Below are 20,811 nucleotides of genomic sequence, written 5' to 3' on the forward strand. Positions count from 1 at the left end.
GCGCGCTCCGCCCATGAACACCGTGCCTCCCGCTGCCAGAGCCGTTACCCTGCAACCAGACAACCCCGAGACCACACAAAGGCCCCAGCTTTGGCCCAACCGGCAGCCCCCGACCGACAGAGCCACCGCAAACACTCCGCCCCGAACATCGGCAGACCTGCGCCAACCCGCCTGTAGTCGAGGAAAGGGGGAGGAGTGGATGCATCCGGACTAGCGCACTCCTGTGCCGGTGATAGGTGACATGACCGCATCGAGGCCACCCATCCCTCCTACCAAGCTCCCCACCGAACACACCCTCGTGTCGCCCCACCATGGCAGTCGGCACACATCCTCGTGAGACCACCATCAATCGTGAGCCCATCGACGAGGGACACCAAATCGACCCTCAGCAGTAGCCAAGGGAGCTCACCGGAGATGCCTCCTCGCGCCGCCCGTCGACATCCATGCGCCGCACCAGGAAGATCCCAACGCGGACACGACTAGCACGCCCAGCCAGCCACCCCCACCGCGCTGCCACCCCCACCAGCCCGTCGCCGAGGCAGGGGCGGCCGCTCGCAGATCATGTTGCCCACGACCCGCACCACCAGATCGGGTGGATCTGGGCTAGCCACCGCTGCAGCCTACACCATCTGCCAAGCGTGCTCCGCCTCCATCGATCCCGCCACCCGGCAGGAGCACCTACGCAGCCGCTGTTGCACCGCCGCGCCGTCGGCCCGGCCATGCGCTCTGCAGCCACGGCGCCCCGCGTGAGCGCCGCATCCCCCGCCCACGGCTGCATCCCGCGCTGCCTCGGCGTGGTTGGGGAGGAAGAAGGGCCCCCGCCGCCGGCCACCACGAGGGGCTTTGCCCTGGCGGCTCGGGCCGGCGGTGCGAGGGGAGAGAGAGGAGCGAATGGGGAGAAGGGGCGGGATGGCGGCGCCGCTACTTGAGTCGCTCGCGGGGACGACGTGGGGGCCTCTCTTTCTTCGCGCTGCTCCACTCGAGCCAGGTTAAGGGATATACAAGGAGAATCCCATGGTGTATGCTCTTTGCGGATGGTGTGGTGCTAGTCAATAATAGTCGGACGGGGGTCAATAGGAAGTTAGAGCTATGGAGACAAATCTTGGAACCGAAAGGTTTTAGACTTGGTAGAACCAAAACCAAGTACATGAGATGCGGTTTCAGTACGACTAGGCACGGGGAAGAGGAGGGGGTTAGCCTTGATGGGCAGGTGATGCCTCAGAAGGACACCTTTTGATATTTGGGGTCAATGCTGTGGAAGGATGTGGTATCGATGAAGATGTGAACCATCGAATCAAAGCCGGATGGATGAAGTGGCGCCAAGCTCCTGGCATTCTCTGTGACAAGAGAGTGCCACAAAAGCTAAAAGGGAAGTTCTATAGCACTGCGATTCGACCCGCAATGTTGTATGGCGCTGAGTGTTGTTGACTAAAAGGCGACATGTTCTACAGTTAGGTGTGGCGGAGATGCGCATGTTTAGATGGATGTGTGGCCACACAAGGAAGGACCGATCCGGAATGATGATATATGAGATGGAGTTGGGGTAGCACTGATTGAAGTGAAGCTTGTCCAACATCTTCTGAGATGGTTTGGGCATATTCAGCGCAGGCCTCCAGAAGCTCCAGTACATAGCGGACGGCTAAAGCGTGCTGATAATGTCAAGAGAGGTCGGGGTAGACCGAACCTTTTTTTTTTTTGAAAGGAAAGTCTTTTGGCACTTTATTGAAAGATTGATAGAGTTACATCTTGGAGTACATGCTGGAGCAGGAAGTTCGAAGTTCAGGGTAGACCGAACTTGACATGGGAGGAGTCCGTAAAGAGAGATCCGAAGGACTGGAGTATCACCAATGAACTAGCCATGGACAGGGGTGCGTGGAAGCTTGCTATCCATGTGCCAGAACCGTGAGTTGGCCGCGAGATCTTATGGGTTTCACCTCTAGCCTACCCCAACTTGTTTGGGACTAAAGGCTTTGTTGTTGTTGTTGTTGCTGCTGTACTGGTAGTAGAGTCGTAACTTTCAGTTTCTATATTGAACATTTCAATGAACTTGTATACGAATCTCTTCTAGATATACAAAAAGTATGAACTGGAGCAAACTTCCATAATATCACAACTCATCCGAATATCTTGAAACTTGGAAAAATGAATTTCTTTGTTGAGCCATGAGTAATACTAACAATTTGGCAAAGTTCTATGATACCACTGTGGTATGTAGGCTCATGTTAGTTGTATCAGAATTAATAATACGATAGTACAAGGATCCAGAGGATCAGGAAATCGAGCAGAGCCCTAAACTCCTAATGTGTATAACCTGAGAGAACAAAGTAAAGTAGCCAATGAAGAACGGAAGATATAGTATACATTACCTGCTACAAGCATTTAACCTGAAGATGAAGATCAGCTAATAATCTCTTCTGTCTTCTTGGATGAGGTTTCAGTGCATAAAGAACTGTCACTTGTGTCCTGAGAGTAGATATTCAACTTTTATAAACTCAAACTCTGTGATAGTTGATGCATATCTGTTATGAAGACAACTGTTTCATTTAAGTTGATTAACTGAATTGCCTTTTCATTCAGGTGCACACACTTATATGATACTCTGAGGCCTAGACTGATATATGAAGGCAACATTGATTCTCTCTGTGAACTCGTTGACATTCTGAAGGTCGAAGTGTTGGGCGAACAACTGAGTAGACGTGGTAAATCAGCAGCTGGACTCCGTCCAATATTGCAGAGGATACTTGCAGATGTTCTTGAGCGTCTGGCATTTTGTGCTCGGACTCATATTCGTGAGGGGGTACTATTTCAAATCTCTTGTGTGTGGCTGACGTTGTGTTTCTTCAGCCTCTTTTGTTTTCGTATGTACTGTGAGTATGGTTCCTTCAGTCAATCAGCTGTGATGCCCAACTGAAAAAATTATAATGAAAATGTCCTCTTTGCGCACAATAATCCTTTGAACTGCTTGGTATCAATTTTGGTCATCTGTATGAACATGGCTTCGCACATGGAAGCCTCTGCATGCATTGCACAGGTAATCGTGAGAGAAATCGGAGGTCGGTTACTTGTTATGAATTGTAAAAGAAGTGTATTTAATTGTGTTATTGTCCTGAAAATGAGCAATTGTTAGCACATTGACGGCTGTTTAAAAACTTGAAAGTTGGGCTCAACTCGAAGCCTCTTGAAGTAACATATTGAGAAGCTTAAGCCCATAATTAGATCCCCATAACTCCTCTGTAGCTTACCCATCTTGCTTCTGCACAAGCATGACAGCCCTTAAAAGCTGAACTGGATATGATAATGCTCGACTGCCAAGGCTGAGCCATAGGATTGAAAGGTGATCTTCCATGATTAAAGTGGAAGAAACTTGATCAGCAGATCTGAGTTCATAGGATAATACTCTTGCATTACTTTGTTTTGAACCTTATGTCATGTTTGCACCTAATGTTTTTTGTTTTCTGTCAAATACCTCATTCAATTGTTTAAACAAGTGCAAGTTCTTTTGAGCATGAAACAGCTGTTGTTTTATCTATTGAAACCTTTTACTTAATATTTATCATCTAACTATTTTTTCCAGATTGCAAATTTTCGCCCTTCTGACGAAGATCTGGATTATCCTGGAAAACTTGAGAGATCTACAATTTCAAGTGCTAATGTTAGTTTTCTTCTTATCGCAATACAAATTGGTTATTTCCTGTGCAACTCCTTTTGGTCCTATACATTCACTAAAATACTGTACTATTTTGCTGTATAGTCATGCTTGCACATTCTTGTATCTATATTTTGTCTCACAGATGTGCATGCAAGTTTATGGGTAGATTTTGGACTTAAATGCCCCCCCTCCTTGTCTGTATGTGCCAAGATTGCTTTTTCGCATGATGGCTATTTCTGATTTTAAGAAAGCAAATGGCGCTTCTAACTGAATCAGCATGGGAAGATCTAGTTGAGAAAGGATAACAAATTCTATTGCTTATGTTTCTATTTGTAGGTTAGTGACAACTCAGACATGTATGCGACATGGTACAGACCACTGGAGAAAACAGTTTCTTGCCTGTCAAAGCTATATCACTGCTTGGAATCTTCGGTTTTTACTGGATTAGCCCTTGTATTGTACCTCTCAAAGCTTATGTTGATTTCTCTGGTTAATTCTTCTTTTACTACTTGATGCCCTGTTCATTTGACTTGACATATCACTTAAATTTCACAGGAAGCCATAGAAGTTTGCTCAGCATCCCTTCAGGTCCCTTCTCCTTTTATCATTGTCCATGATCTTAAAAACATGCTATTTGCAGTTTCTGTATATGCAACATCTTATGTTAGTCTTAGAAACGAACTGTTGGTCCTGTGAACAGAGTGCAAGCAAGGTCATTGCAAAAAGAGCAACCCCAATGGATGGACAGCTTTTCCTAATTAAGCACCTTCTCATTTTAAGGGAACAGGTGGGCATACAACTATCTAATAGTCGTAATTAAATTCATTAATTCATCTGGCAACTCATTGATTATATGTTTACAGATTGCACCATTTGAGATTGAGTTCTCAGTCACACACAAGGAGCTGGATTTCTCCCATTTGCTGGTATGTGCAACTTTATCTTTTGCATGGGAATGGGAAGTATGGCTTATTTGTGCTGTATTCCATTGCATATTCATGTGAATTTGTTGCTGAAGCCTTGTATTCTGGATTACATTTGCTTTCATTATATATATTTTGCATACTATGTTACTATATTTTGTGCACTTTTTACTAGGGGTGTAGAATAACTTATTCTATACTCACGCTTACTTTAGCATTCCTATATATATATGTATCACATGTACCTGGGTATCACCTATCGAACAGTTGCGTTTATTCGGTTCCCTGGCACCCAGCTCGCTATTTTCTCTCTTCTAGTGATTTATCTCGTACCCATTGGCCGAACCATACGTTGCCTATGCGACAGGTTTTATGCGAGCGCAGGCCTGCACACTCTGTTGCAATAAATGGTCCCGCCCCAGATGGGTCACAACTGCCCTCATGAGGTTCCACCCCGTTATATGTATGACGCGCGTTAGGTTCGCTTGTCAACGACACACGCTACGCCATCCGTTCTGCTGACGCTCCTTGCCGGATGCGTCGCGGACAGCTCATACTCATACCGCTCCCTGTGTCCTGCTTCACAGTTCTAGCGCCGATTGCTTGTGTTGACTATACTATGCACCACGTTATTTTATCATCGCAACTGGGGCATACCCCAACAGGCATGTCCTTGGCTCGGCATCGTCGATGCTGGCTGCAGAGTGTGCCATCCGTCACCATGTTCTCCAGGTACCGGCCACGCTTGATCTGGACGGTCAACATGTGCGGCGATGATGATGTCTGATCTGGGAGCCGGGGTAGTTGTATCTGCAGCAGGGGGCTCGACAGGCATACAGCAGCCAGATCCTAGGATGTCACATCTTCGACTTTTATACTGAGAGAAAGGGAGATAAAGAGGACACAACCACCATTGTCACACGACCGTGCTCCATCTCCTAGAGTGCCGCCTAGCTCGGTCATTGGATCGGGGAGCACTGCCGCGTGATGTGGTTGCAGATTGGGCAGGGCTAAGCGAAGCCGGCGCCGCTTGCGGTGGGGATGCAGGAGAAGTGGAGGTGGAGGGAGTCGGCACCACGAGGGTGGAAGGGGGGCAACACGGTGCGGGCTGTGGGAATGAGCAGCCAGCAGCCGCTGTGGGGGTGTATCACGGTCATATAGTGGAATTCAGAGAAACAACAAGATACACACATGATCATCTCACAATATAGCGACTCCAGAGGCCTCTCCTAATTATGATACGAGATTACATGGGAATGCTGGAGACTGACCATGAACGGTGGCGGCTAAGGTTCGACCCAGAAGGCAAAAGATGCCAACTAGGGTTTTCAGTCGCTGGTTATATAGTCCAGAGAGCAGGTAATGGAGTAAAAGTAAAAGACATCAAAAGCAGAAAGGTAAAAGCACTTTGTCGCGGAGGATTGCATGATGGATATGTGGACACACAAGAAAGGATAGTGTACGAGGATATACGTAATAGAGTTGGGGTAGCACTGATTGAAGAGAAGCTTGTCCAACATCGTCTGAGATGGTTTGGGCATATGCAACGCAAGTCTCTAGAAGCGCCAGTGCATAGTGGACGGTTAAGCGTGCTGATAATGTCGAGAGGTCAGAGTAAACCTAACTTGACATAGGAGGAGTCCGTTAAGAGAGATCTGAAGATTGGAATATTACCAAAGAACTAGACATGGACAGGGTTGCATGGAAGTTAGCTATCCTCGTGCCAGAACCAAGTTGGTTTCGAGATCTTATGGTTTCAACTCTAGCCTACCCCAACTTGTATGGGACTAAAAGGCGTCTCATTGTGATGAGATCATAAAAGTTTGTACTCCCTCCGGTCCAAAATAAGTGTCGCAGTTTTGAAACCATAGGAGGAGTCCGTTAAGAGAGATCTGAAGATTGGAATATTACCAAAGAACTAGACATGGACAGGGTTGCATGGAAGTTAGCTATCCTCGTGCCAGAACCAAGTTGGTTTCGAGATCTTATGGTTTCAACTCTAGCCTACCCCAACTTGTATGGGACTAAAAGGCGTCTCATTGTGATGAGATCATAAAAGTTTGTACTCCCTCCGGTCCAAAATAAGTGTCTCGTTTCCTTTTGCTATATTTCAGTATAATAGAAGTGATCTGTTGGCAATACCAAATAAGATGCACCTATAATCTTGTCTTCTTTGGAGAAAACTTAAACCCTATGTTTTTCAAATGCACTCCCTACTTTTCCTTTGCATCTACTCCCTCCGTCCGGTGAAGAGTGTACATCTAGCTTCAAAATTTGTCCACGAAAGAGTGTATGTCTATCTTCCCAATGCACTTTAAAGTAGAAAATCATTACTTCTCTCTCATCACACGGTAATCAAGACCAATAGCAATCCACACATGGTCTTCTTAATTTGTATATGCACTTAGCTCATTGGGGGTTGGGTAATTAAAGAGGAGAGAGATGGTGGCTTCCACCTTTCCAATGCAATTTTTGCTTAACTCCATAATTTGTCCTAAAATTTCTAGATGTACACTCTTCACCGGACGGAGGGAGTATCTGTAGTGAGCTTGGATTTTTGGAAGCTTGATTAAGGTTTTCAATAGTGTAATATCACTTTGACTTAATCATGTGATCTCCACAGGACCAAAGCTTTTTTTTATTATCATTTAGCTATCATCACGCTGATGTTATTTATCATGTTAGTTGATCATATTTCCTAGATAACCAAAACAAATCACGTGCTCCTTTTACAGGATCACTTAAGAAGGATTCTCAGGGGCCAGGTCTCATTATTTGACTGGTCAAGGTCAACATCACTTGCTAGGACCTTTTCTCCCCGCATTTTGGAGAATCAAATTGACGCCAGAAAAGTAAGCAACTTGAACCGACAGAATTTTGCCTTTTGGCTTACAAGTGATCATTTGCTATCAAGTGTAAGATGTTTTTGTTATTCTCCCATCGTTTGTACTATTAAGTTTCATGCACCAACCGGTAGAGTCAAAGTCTGAACCGCTGGAGAAGACTTACTTCAACAGCTACTAGAAAGCAGCATTCCATATCGTGACAATTGGAAATAAAGTGTGCAGATGTGCATGCATTTGTGAGCATAAGTCGGACTTTGCCTGTGCTGATGTACAAATGCATCTTCACATGTAATGAAGCTGTTGGCAGTTGCTAATGTCTAAAATATGGCAACACTGAATACTCAAACATGTTTGTTTAACCATTTGCGCTCAATTTTGTTGATTCCAGCTAATTTCCCTGCGAATACTCTTTTATTTCAGGAACTGGAGAAAGGCCTTAAATCTACTTGTGAAGAGTTTATAATGTCCATCACTAAACTAGTAGTGGACCCAATGCTTTCTTTTGTTACTAAGGTACGGTTAATCGAAACTTAGCCCTTTGTATTTTGTTTTGCTGTAATAAAATGTTCACTTTTCTCCCCACCGTTTCCTAAATAACACACAAAAGTTCCATTTAGTCTATTTGACCTCTAAAGTTGGGTCACATCCTTGGCCTCACCTTCCCGAAGCGTGGGTTTGTTTCCTTTACTAGTTTTGTTCTCTCTATGCCAAACCCTTCTCTTTCTCGTAAGAATGAGGTATAGGTAGGGCTAACACCGAGGCTGGTTTTAGGGTCTTTTTTATGTCATCCTGCTTTGCCCATGTGGCCTTCCCTTCAACTGGTTTTGGAGGCAGGTGCATTCTTGGTCTTGACACAGATAGGTCTAAGGACTTGCCGGTGTGTTCGGACCTCCTGCGCAGCGCTCCTCCGCGAGACTGGACATGGTGCCAGTCTGCTGGGGGTCTCCCAGCTGCATCCTGCGCAGGATCCAGAATGAACTTGGGATCTGGTTATTGAACTTGCTGCTCTGCTACTGCTTCAGGTTTGTCTCATGCTGCCGACAGAATAGAGTTGCCCTGCCCAGCTGGAACCTGTTTGATATTCTGCCTCAAGCAAGTGGGGCACTCCAATCGCATGGGGTTATACAGCTGGATGACCAGATGTCCAACTTGGCATGTCAAAATTTACAAGGAAAAGCAGTCATACAACCAAAGAGTTACCAACAGTACACATCAAGAAGTGCTGAATTGGCAACCATTAGCAGGAATAGAAGACACCGGTGCGTGCATAGTAGCTCAAGACCAGCCCGTACCCAATTCCCCACTTGTCACCTCCCCATTCCGTCCCTAATCCTAAATTATAATCGTCTGTTCTGCCTGTTCTCATTGTTTATAAGGCGGTAAAGCGACCTAAGGCGAGCACCACCCGCTCTGACGCCTAAGCGGCACCTATGCCCCTAAAGCAGGCATATTTCTAAGCCGCTGTCAGGGCGCCTTATCACTTAAGCGTCTAAAGCAGGACGCCTTAGAAACAAGGCATGTTCTTTTGCCGTTAGTTTGACGAGCGTTTCTTTCAACGGGACTGATCGTATGTCATGAGCACTGAGAGCAAGCTCAGGTGGCCGTTGAGCGTGTGGGCGCTGTGTATAGGTCTTCTACGTGCAGAGTATCATGGGAGTGGAAGGGAAAGATGGAGGGGAGAAAGGTCTTCTACATGCAGAGCCATGAGAGTTGGAGGGAAAGATGGAGGGATGGCAGAGACAAGTAGAGAGGACGGGAGATAGAAGAAGGGTGACATGGACGCCATGATGTGCAAAACAAAACCAGGTTACATGACTTTCATATGTGGCCAATATACTCGAACTTGTAGCGGGCAAAACTAGCTCTAGGGGTGGGGGGTGGGGTGGTGGTAAACAGCATGATACATTGGATGTTATGTGGACATTGGAAATGCTGCAGAAGAGTAAAGTGGACTTCTTTCTTGCTGTAATAACTGTAGCAGTCCTGAAATGTTGCCATTTTGTATTGCAAGTTGTGACTATCCGAATCTCTAGTATTAATCAGGCCATCATTTTATAGTTCAGGCCAAACAGCGAAGCCAGAATGTGAGATGTGTGACCACAATCTTAGAAATCAGTGTTATATCCAGTGTTGTAGGCTATACTCTAAAATTTTGATTGTAACACGATTCACTTGTATGGCAGGTAACTGCTGTCAAAGTTGCACTGTCCTCAGGTAGCCAGGGCCAGAATTTGGATTCTGTTCTAGCAAAACCCCTTAAGACACAAGCATTTGCTTCATCCGATAAAGTTGCAGAGCTGGTTCAAAAGGTACATGTCATTTTATGAAAAGCTATTTACTACTGTGCTGCTTTTCATATGTTATGGAACTATTCATTCTGCCAAAACAGGTTGGGACTGCTATTCAACAAGATCTGCCCAAAGCAATGACCAAGTTGATGTTGTATTTGCAAAATCCGTCGACAAGATTAATTATATTCAAACCCATCAAGTAAGGTTCTACGTCCTACAACACCCATCAAGAATACCATGGCATTATTTATCCACTGAGTAGTAATGCTTACCTGGCCAAAGTTAGCTACCAACTTAAGTTTTTGCCATAAGAAATCATTCATATATTGATAGAAATCAAATCCTTGTTAGGGAAATAGCAACTTGTATTCCCAGGATGCCATACGCCGATATATATAAATGTACTGGAGCCCAAAGCGAGAGCTTGATGAAAGAACCTTTGTAGATCCTCATCATCCTTAGGGGCGGTATTACACAATTATGAATAGACAACTCTTTTCATTAAGTGGAGAAGTAAATAGGTACAAGAGTTCAGCAGCATGTGCGGGGATCAAAGCCTGCAAACTAGAGGTTCTTTGATCAAGCTCCGCTTCTACCCGTTTCTATTCTGTGTTGTCATTTATGCAAACTAGAGCACTTGAAGCATATCTCCACCTAGTACTGCTACAGACGCAATTTTTATATTTTTCAAAGGTCCCTAGTAGTTGAGCAAATTTTTACCTTACCATTCCACTGTTTTCGTAAAATCAGTACACTTCCATACATCATTGTCAATCGTGGTACTTTTTACTTGTGTGCATCATCTAGATTTTCACACAAGTACCTCGTTTAGTAAGTTGAAATGTGCTAAGCTGTACGCAGCTAACTTTTGGTTATGACTGAATACAAGATTGTCCTTTATTCATGTTTTCTTATACTATGAAATTCTAACATGTATGCTGACACTAGTGATTGTACACTGAAGAGGGTCAAACACTTTATGTACTACTAAAGTTGTTTTCTGCGAGTTTCTTCTTATGCTTTTTTCTTTGTTGTAGGTCGAATATAGTTGAGGCTCATATACAGCTACAGTCCCTTCTGAACTCAGAATACTCGGCTGAAGAAATTCAGTCTATTGGTATGCTGTCTATATCTGATCTGCAATCTCAGCTCGACAGTCTTCTGTAGCCCATACATTTTCATCTGTTTTGTTATGGTTTGTCCTCTGAGTCTTAGTGAAGAAGTGCACTCGATTGTTCAACTAGAGTGATGTTATTTTTAATCCTGTAATCAAATTTAAACACACTTTGATATGACATCAATCATGGTGGATGGCTAATACAAGATTGTTGCTAATGGGTTAGCATATCGGATTGATTATTTCGTTGCTCCTGTACTCACATACTAGAAGCATATGTGTGTTGCTCTTCGATTGTTTTTTTCCTTTCTTTGCTTTACCCCCTTTTATATGGAATTCGTTGCTTTGGCAATTGCCATTAGTGTGTCACAATCATAGGTTTTGTGTTTTTTCCATGGGCTAGCTTATGAATTTTTAGTTAGGCTGCAAGTAGTGGCTGCATTTTATTGGACACTGATTACATCTATTGAATGTTTGCATTTCTTGCATTCAACATCATAACAGGGCAACTAATAAAAACTATTTAAGATGCACCAATCCATTTGAATGTAACATGCACCAAAAACTACGTTCTAGGTCGTGTAAAAAAAACTATGTACGTTGCAGCAGAAAACTAATCTCCAGGACATTGGACAGAGAATCTTATTCCCGTTTTGACATGCGCAAGGAAAAATGACTAAGGCAAATGTCATCTAAGACATGGAGCTGTCGATTGTGTCTGCAATTATGTTTTCTACCTACATCCTGGTTTACTAGTCTCCTTGTATTTTAGATCATATTTTAACCATGATTTTAACTTATACTCCCTCCGTTCCGAATTACTTGTCGTAGGTATAGATGTATCTAGATGTATTTTAGTTCTAGATACATCTATTTCTGCGACAAGTAACTTCTAGATACATTCATTTTTGCGACGAGTAATTTGGAACGGAAGGAGTATAAGTTATACATAGAAATAACAATATCATTAGTAACTACATTCACATACAAATCCAGCAATATAATTTTCAGTGATGTGCATTAACATTTTGTAAGTTTAATACATGGTCAAACTTTGACAAAAATATGATGAGGACAAATAAACCTAGACGGAGATAGTACTCCATACACATCAGCTCCTTGCTAGTCAAACACTTCAACCAGTTAAAAATACTGCATTTCTTTTTAGCGAGGAGTGCTCCATGCAGTATTTTGTGTCTCATTGTCCTTGAAATATTTTGTCTCATTGTCTCACCCACTCTAGTTACATTGGCAATGACGTATTTATCCATGTATTAGATGGGATTGATCCACCGCCAAAGACGAAGAAGACCATCAAGAAAAGTTGCCTTACAACTGTTAAGAAACTCACCTAGAGAAAAAAAAGAACAGAAGTTCAGAAAAGAACAACATGAAAATAGCCACCAACATCCACCCACACGATGTCAATCACCATTTGAAGACCTACATTAGACTTTTTTTTAGGCTGCATCAAAGCACATACAATTTTGCCTAGATGTCCATATCAATGTGTTTTTTTAACACAATACAAATGCAAGGGCTCATATACATGTGCATACACTCACTCCTATAAACGCACATGTATACCCTATTCCTATGAGCACCTTCGAAAGACCGAGCCGTCATATTATCTTGAAATTTACGAAGTCGCCGTAGGCACCTTGTCATCAACGGAAACGTCTCCTCCCACCGAATGCGCATCGCCGGAAATCCTGAAATAAATCCAAAAATAAATACGAGCACCAGGATTTGAACCCTACTGGACTGGGGATATCACATTCCCTCTAACCATCCAATCACATGTTAAACAGGTAGGTTGTTAGCATTAGCTGCACCATGACTTGTGTGTTACATCTTGTTAGGACAGAAATATATTCTCTTTTGTTTACATATGTTGTTTAGTTTTGCTAGAGCACATCTAGATGTGCCATAATTATTGCACATCTAAGTCCTATGTCATTGATCTTACGTCGGGATGCTTGTGGATTTTTTTTCTTTTTTTTTCTTTTTTATGCTTGACTCATTCACTTAGATGTGTAATAACTAAAGCATATCTAGATGTGCTTTAGACACATCCTATGTTGTTTATCTCTATCTCTCCCTTGTGTAGATATTTTTCGGTTACCACAACCGAACCAACCTGTACTCCACGCATACAATCAATACTAGACCTACAGCGCGCCCTGGCACGCGGTGTCGGGGTCCAAACGTTGTGCCTAAGCGCGTGTGCCAACGAGGCAGGTTAGCATGTTTACTTGCGCATGATAAAGCAATAGTATTTATCCTGATTAATAACAACAGGAGTTGAGCACAAAGCAGAACCATTTAGTTTGATTAAGAGAAGCAGGGCATACAACTCAGTGATATAGAGCAGCAGAAGCAGTGGCAGCGAGATCAATATTGAGCAAGCAAACCACATTCAGGGCTAACAATGTCTTTTCCTTTGTAACATATGTTTCTGTCTTTCTTTTAAGATCAATGCTTGACCGTATCAGGAAAAAAGGTTCACCTTACAGAAATACAACAAGGGAAACAAAGAAACAACCTTAGTGACAAGCAGAAGCAGAATAGATAAACACATAAACCAAATCTAACGTTTGACAGGTGCATAAATTACAATAGCCTAGGGGTAGCAGTCTTATGCAGATATACATTGTCTGCTATCATCCATCTAGAACACTGGTTCATAGTACTCATTACAAAAAATTTACACTAAGGTTGCATAGGTGCATACTGCACTAATTCATAACACTTTAATAGAGGCACTAAAGCTAAGCACGGCACTTAAGCAAAGCTTGCTGATAAACCAAAAGGGCCTCAATTTCTTCTTGTGCCTGAAGCTTCAGTCATTCTCGTGGAAGAGGAAGTCTTCATCATCAAAGCGACTTGCACCACAGTTGTCCACGGCCCTCAGATGGCCAGAAACCGAGGAACTCATTAAACTCAAAGCAGTTAGACTCCTCATCATATGGATAAATGCCTATGGTCCAGATCGCATCAGTTGCTATGAAAGAAATTTGGGTGAGGTTCTCAGCTTCTTGACTGACGTAATAGAAATCCCACGCTACATCACTCACAATAGGAGAAGAACCTGAAGCCTCTCCTGAAGGCAGATAGTTGACTGCCGTTTTGTCAATATGAGCTACAAGCCTAGAACGAATACAACCGCTCTGGGTGCTCGCTTCCGCTGCCGAGATTACGACGAGCCGTCCAATGGTGACTACATGCACTGGCGACGACTCCGAAATTCCGACCTCCACCATGATTAACAAATTTTACCTAATTGAAGGAATGTAAATAGAGGCAACAAATATCTCATTTACACATGATCCAGTTGACTCAGAAAGCTTATCTAGAGGCCGCACTAGCATACTAAAATTATGTTTGATAGGGGATAACATGCAGATTTGCTAAATTACATGTTGAATGTATGATTACAGATGTAGCAGACCTGTGACAATGTGTGACGCCCTCGATTCAACCGTACACTAATCATATACGCAAATGTGTACGATCAAGATCAAGGACTCACGGAAGATATCACAACACAACTCTAGACATAAAATAAAATAATACAAGCTTTATATTACAAGCCAGGGGCCTCGAGGGCTCGAATACACAAGAGTCAGCGGAAGCAACAATATCTGAGTACAGACATGAGTTAAACAAGTTTGCCTTAAGAAGGCTAGCACAAAAACAATATCGATCGAAAAGGTAAGGCCTCCTGCCTGGGAGCCTCCTAACTACTCCAAGTCGTCAGCGGCCGTCACGTAGTAGTAGGCACCCTCAGGGTAGCAGTAGTCATCAATGGTGTCATCTGGCTCCTGAGATCCGTCATCTGGTCGCAACAATCGGGTATGGGGAAAAAGAGGTAGCAAAGCAGCCATGAGTACTCATCCAAAGTACTCACAAGACTTACATCAGATCTAAACTAAGTATGCATCTGTATCAAAGGAAATGGACTGTATCTGTGGACTAAACTGCAGAATGCCAGAATAGAGGAAAGGCTTAGTCCTATCGATGACTAGCATCTTCTGGAAACCACCATCTTGTAGCAACATGAGGGAGTAGAGTAGCATAAAGTAAAGTAGCAGTAGTGTTATCAACCTCGGCCAGAGATCCTTTCTCGACTCCCTGCGAGAAAGCAATCCCAGAGCCATACTATCCATTCATCATAACCATGTCTCATATCCATTTCTCATCTCAAGTATCCAGTTCTAGTTGTATCGATCGGGATACAACTCCAAGTGTCCGTTACCATAGGACAGGCTATCGATAGATGTTTTCTTCCCTGCAGGGGTGCACCAACTTACCCACCACGCTCGATTAACTCCGGCCGGACACACTTTCCCGAGTCATTCCCGACCTCGGCCAAACAATACGCCGCAACCCGATCTAGGCTTAATGGAGAGGCCAGCACGCCAGACTAAACCTATGCCCCCAGGGGTCATGGGCCATCGCCCCGAGAACTCATGCACGTTGCGTGGGCGGCCGGTGAGCAGACCTAGCTACCTCCTTCAACAAGGCAGGAGCTTACGCAGTCCAACCCGGCGCGCGCCGCTCAGTCGCTGGCGTCTATTAAGCTTCAGCTGATGTATACGATGCAGAACGCCCATACTATGCCCACGTGATGGTTAGTGCTATCAGGTCAGAGGCCCCTCGGATCAAATATCCAAACCGTAGTGGATTAGGAGCACGCGGTAACGAGCAGAGACTCATGATTGATGTGACCCCGTCGCCCCGTCTCGAGTACTTGCGGCAAGGGCTAAGATTGCCCGGCCACGCCTCGTAAGTATCTCGCGGGCACCTTCCAGGTCAACCCGACTCCACATCACTCGCTAATAAGCTCGCGCGGGTACCCCTCAGGGCCGACCCGTCTTTAGTAACATGGTTTAGTATAAAGTCATAGTAACCATAGTAACTGTGTGTCTAACACCAAGGGGAAACCCGAGGAATCACCCCCGGTGAAATCCACTCGATGTTATCATCAAGGTGAACGTAAGAGGATCCACCCTCCAGGTTCACACTTGAGGGGTCGCACGACAGAGCCGTAACGGAAGTGGTTAAGGAGGAAATCACCTTCGATGACCTCGACCGTATAGCTACACTACAGGGATCTCATCAGGAGTGATGTAAGAGGTTCCACCCTCGGCACTCGATGGTAACTCTGTAGAGTCATACAACTAGGGGGGGTGATGTGCGGTGTCGGGGCCTGGACATCAATCACGTTGGTAGAGTCATCGAACATAAAGCGGGGCAACTGGGGCAAGGTGGGGGTCACCGATGGATCTCTAACCAACCTATACTAAGCAGTTTAGGATAAGCAGGTAAGGTATGAAAGCAGGTAACAAAAACAGGCTATGCATCAGAGTAGGATCATACATAAAGCAGTAGCAGTTCTAATGCAAGCAAGAGAGGGAAAGAGATGGGTGATATCGGAATGCTCAAGGGGGGTTTGCTTGCCTGGTTGCTCTAGCAAGGAGGGGTCGTCGTCGACGTAGTCGATCACAGGGGCAACATCGGTCTGGGGGTCTATCGGAGAGAAGAGGGGGAAGAAACAGTAAATATAAAGCAACATAGCACCACAAAGCATAACATGGCAATAAGATGTGCCGGGTGTGACCTAACGTATGGCTACGCGATAAAGGTGAAGGGGGAAAACAACCGGGAATGTTTTCCCGGTTCCGGACCTGTGTCAGATAGATGACCGGAGGGGGAAAGTTCCATGTTCAGATAGTTAGGGGCATCTGACAGGTATGTGGGTAGTGTATGTTGGGGACCATAGTAATTTCAAAAAATTTCCTATGCACACGCAAGATCATGGTGATTCATAGCAACGAGAGGGGAGAGTGTTGTCCACGTACCCTCGTAGACCGAAAATGGAAGCATTAGCATAATGCGGTTGATGTAGTCGTACGTCTTCACGATCCGACCGATCCAAGTACCGAACGCACGACACCTCCGAGTTCAGCACACATTCAGCTCGATGACGTCCCGCGAACTCCAATCCAGTAGAGCTTCATGGTAGAGTCCGTCAGCACGACAGCGTGGTGACGATGATGATGTTCTACCGTCGCAGGGCTTCGCCTAAGCACTACTACGATATGATCGAGGTGGATTATGGTGGAAGGGGGCACCGCACACGGCTAAGAGATATAGAGATCAATTGTTGTGTCTATGGGGTGCCCCCTGGCCACGTATATAAAGGAGTGGAGGAGGAGGGGGCCGGCCAAGAGGAGGAGGCGCGCCCAAGGGGGGAATCCTACTCCAAGTAGGTTTTGCCCCCCCTTTCCTATTCCAACTAGGAGAAGGGGGAAGGAGGAGGTGGAGAGAAGGAAGGATAAGGGGGCCGCGCCCCCTTCCCTTTCCCAATTCGGATTGGGGCAAGGGGGGCTGCGCGCCACCTCCTGCTGCCTCTCCTCTTCCACTACTTTGGGCCCATGAGGCCCAATAACCCCCGGAACCATTCCGGTGTCCGAATATAGTCGTCCAATATATCAATCTTCATGTCTCGACCATTTCGAGACTCCTCGTCATGTCCGTGATCACATCTGGGACTCCGAACAACCTTCGGTATGTCAAAACTCATAAACTCATAATATAACCAACATTGAAACGTTAAGCGTGCGGACCCTACGGGTTCGAGAACTATGTAGACATGACCGAGACATGTCTCCGGTCAATAACCAATAGCGGAACCTGGATGCTCATATTGGCTCCCACATATTCTACAAAGATCTTTATCGGTCAGACCGCATAACAACATACATTGTTCCCTTTGTCATCGGTATGTTACTTGCCCGAGATTCGATCGTCGGTATCTCAATACCTAGTTCAATCTCGTTACCGGCAAGTCTCTTTACTCGTTCCGTAATACATCATTCCGCAACTAACTCATTTAGTTGCAATGCTTGCAAGGCTTAAGTGATGTGCATTACCGAGAGGGCCCAGAGATACCTCTCCGACAACCGGAGTGACAAATCCTAATCTCGAAATACGCCAACCCAACAAGTACCTTCGGAGACACCTTTAGAGCACCTTTATAATCACCCAGTTACGTTGTGACGTTTGGTGGCACACAAAGTGTTCCTCCGGTAAACGGGAGTTGCATAATCTCATAGTCATAGGAACATGTATAAGTCATGAAGAAAGCAATAGCAACAAACTAAACAATCAAGTGCTAAGCTAACGGAATGGTTCAAGTCAATCACATCATTCTCCTAATGATGTGATCCCGTTAATCAAATGACAACTCATGTCTATGGTTAGGAAACACAACCATCTTTGATCAACGAGGTAGTCAAGTAGAGGCATACTAGTGACACTTTGTTTGTCTATGTATCCACACATGTATTATGTCTCCGGTTAATACAATTCTAGCATGAAAAATAAACATTTATCATGATATAAGGAATTAAATAATAACTTTATTATTGCCTCTAGGGCATATTTCCTTCAGTCTCCTACTTGCACTAGAGTCAATAATCTAGTTGACATCGCCATGTGATTTAATACCAATAGTTCACATCACCATGTGATTAACACCCATAGTTCACATCGACATGTGACCAACACCCAAAGGGTTTACTAGAGTCAATAATCTAGTTCACATCGCTATGTGATTAACACCCAAAGAGTACTAAGGTGTGATCATGTTTTGCTTGTGAGAGAAGTTTAGTCAACGGGTCTGCCAGATTCAGATCCGTAAGTATTTTGCAAATTTCTATGTCAACAATGCTCTGCACAGAGCTACTCTAGCTAATTGCTCCCACTTTCAATATGTATCCAAATTGATATTTAGAGTCATCTAGATCAGTGTCAAAATTTTCATCGACGTAACCCTTTATGACGAACCCTTTTTTTTCACCTCCATAATCGAGAAACATATCCTTATTCCACTAAGGATAATTTTGACCGCTGTCCAGTGATCTACTCCTAGATCACTATTGTACTCCCTTGCAAAAAACAGTGTAGGGTATACAATAGATCTGGTACACAACATGGCATATTTTACAGAACCTATGGCCAAGGCATAGGGAATGACTTTCATTCTCTTTCTATCTTCTGCCGTGGTCGGGCTTTGAGTCTTACTCAGTTTCACACCTTGTATCACATGCAAGAACTCTTTCTTTGACTGTTCCATTTTGAACTAGTTCAAAATCTTGTCAAGGTATGTACTCATTGAAAAAACTTATCAAGCGTCTTGATCTATCTATATAGATCTTGATGCTCAATATGTAAGCAGCTTCACCGAGGTCTTTCTTTGAAAAACTCCTTTCAAACACTCCTTTATGCTTTGCAGAATAATTCTACATTATCTCCGATCAACAATATGTCATTCATATATACTTATCAGAAATGCTGTAGTGCTCCCACTCACTTTCTTGTAAATACAGGCTTCACCGCAAGTCTGTATAAAACTATATGCTTTGATCAACTTATCAAAGCGTATATTCCAACTCCGAGATGCTTGCACCAGTCCATAGATGGATCGTTGGAGCTTGCATATTTTGTTAGCACCTTTAGGATTGACAAAACCTTCTGGTTGCATCATATACAACTCTTCTTTAATAAATCCATTAAGGAATGCAGTTTTGTTTATCCATTTGCCAGATTTCATAAAACGTGGCAATTGCTATCATGATTCGAACAGACTTAAGCATAGATACGAGTGAGAAACTCTCATCGTAGTCAACACCTTGAACTTGTCGAAAACCTTTTGCGACAATTCTAGCTTTGTAGATAGTAACACTACTATCAGAGTCCGTCTTCCTCTTGAAGATCCATTTAATCTCAATGGCTCACCAATCATCGGCAAGTCAATCAAAGTCCATACTTTGTTCTTATACATGGATCCCATCTCAGATTTCATGGCCTTAAACCATTTTGCGGAATCTGGGCTCATCATCGCTTCCTCATAGTTTGTAGGTTCGTCATGGTCAAGTAACATGACCTCCAGAACAGGATTACCGTACCACTCTGGTTGAGCTACGAAGTTCTGTAGTAACTTGATCTGAAGTTTCATGATCATCATCATTAACTTCCTCTCTTGTTGGTGTAGACATCACTGGAACTGATTTCTGTAATGAACTATTTTCCAATTCGGGAGAAGGTACAATTTGTTGGGGAACGTAGTAATTACAAAATTTTCCTACGCACATGCAAGATCATGGTGATGCATAGCAACGAGAGGGGAGAGTGTTGTCTACGTACCCTCGTAGACCGAAGCGTGACGCAACGTAGAGGAAGTAGTCGTACGTCTTCCCGGTCCAACCGATCCAAGCACCGTTACTCCGGCACCTCCGAGTTCTTGGCACACGTTCAGCTCGATGACGCTCCTCGGGCTCCGATCCAGCAAAGCTTCGGGGAGGAGTTCCGTCAGCACGACGACGTGGTGACGATCTTGATATTCAACCGTCGCAGGGCTTCACCTAAGCACCGCTACAATATGACTGAGGTGGAATATGGTGGAGGGGGCCACCGCACACGGCTAAGGAACGATCACGAAGATCAACTTGTGTGTTCTAGGGTGCCCCCTGCCCCCGTATATAAAGGAGCCAAGGGGAGGGGGCGACCGGCCAAGGAGGGCGCGCCAAGGGGGAGTCCTACTCCCACCGGGAGTAGGACTCCCTTCTTTCCTAGTTGGAGAAGGAGAAGTGGGAAAGAGGAGGAAGAGGGAAAGGAAAGGGGGGGGCGCCGCCCCCCTCTCCTTGTCCTATTCGGACTAGGGAGGGGAGGGGCGCGCGGCCACCTCTTGCCTCCTTTCCTCTTCTCCCTTAGGGCCCATGTAGGCCCAATAACCCTCGGGGGGGTTCCGGTAACCCCCGGTACTCCGGTAAAATCCCGATTTCACCCGGAACGATTCCGATATCCAAATATAGGCTTCCAATATATCGATCTTTATGTCTCGACCATTTCGAGACTCCTCATCATGTCCATGATCACATCCGGGACTCTGAACAACCTTCGGTACATCAAAACTCAT

The 20,811-nt window shown here is 44.6% G+C and overlaps 1 protein-coding gene across 3 annotated transcripts in view; it reads left to right on the plus strand.

Moving 5' to 3' along the window:
• LOC125522068 (sec34-like family protein) overlaps positions 1 to 11,068 on the plus strand; it is a 34,910-nt gene extending 23,842 nt beyond the window's left edge. For all 3 annotated transcript variants that reach the window (XM_087533458.1, XM_048687141.2, XM_087533456.1), the window contains 11 exons: positions 2,578 to 2,797; positions 3,575 to 3,652; positions 3,986 to 4,102; positions 4,205 to 4,237; positions 4,350 to 4,436; positions 4,513 to 4,575; positions 7,308 to 7,424; positions 7,839 to 7,931; positions 9,602 to 9,727; positions 9,808 to 9,908; positions 10,747 to 11,068. In XM_087533458.1, the coding sequence (XP_087389584.1) occupies positions 2,578 to 2,797; positions 3,575 to 3,652; positions 3,986 to 4,102; positions 4,205 to 4,237; positions 4,350 to 4,436; positions 4,513 to 4,575; positions 7,308 to 7,424; positions 7,839 to 7,931; positions 9,602 to 9,727; positions 9,808 to 9,908; positions 10,747 to 10,876 (1,165 nt within the window). In that variant the 3' untranslated portion in view covers positions 10,877 to 11,068. The remainder of the gene's footprint in view (positions 1 to 2,577; positions 2,798 to 3,574; positions 3,653 to 3,985; positions 4,103 to 4,204; positions 4,238 to 4,349; positions 4,437 to 4,512; positions 4,576 to 7,307; positions 7,425 to 7,838; positions 7,932 to 9,601; positions 9,728 to 9,807; positions 9,909 to 10,746) is intronic.
• Positions 11,069 to 20,811: the final 9,743 nt, after the last annotated feature.

This window comes from Triticum urartu, chromosome 7A, assembly GCF_056163025.1.
Source record: "Triticum urartu cultivar PI428250 chromosome 7A, HENAU_Tu73, whole genome shotgun sequence".
NCBI classification, from domain to species: domain Eukaryota; kingdom Viridiplantae; phylum Streptophyta; class Magnoliopsida; order Poales; family Poaceae; genus Triticum; species Triticum urartu.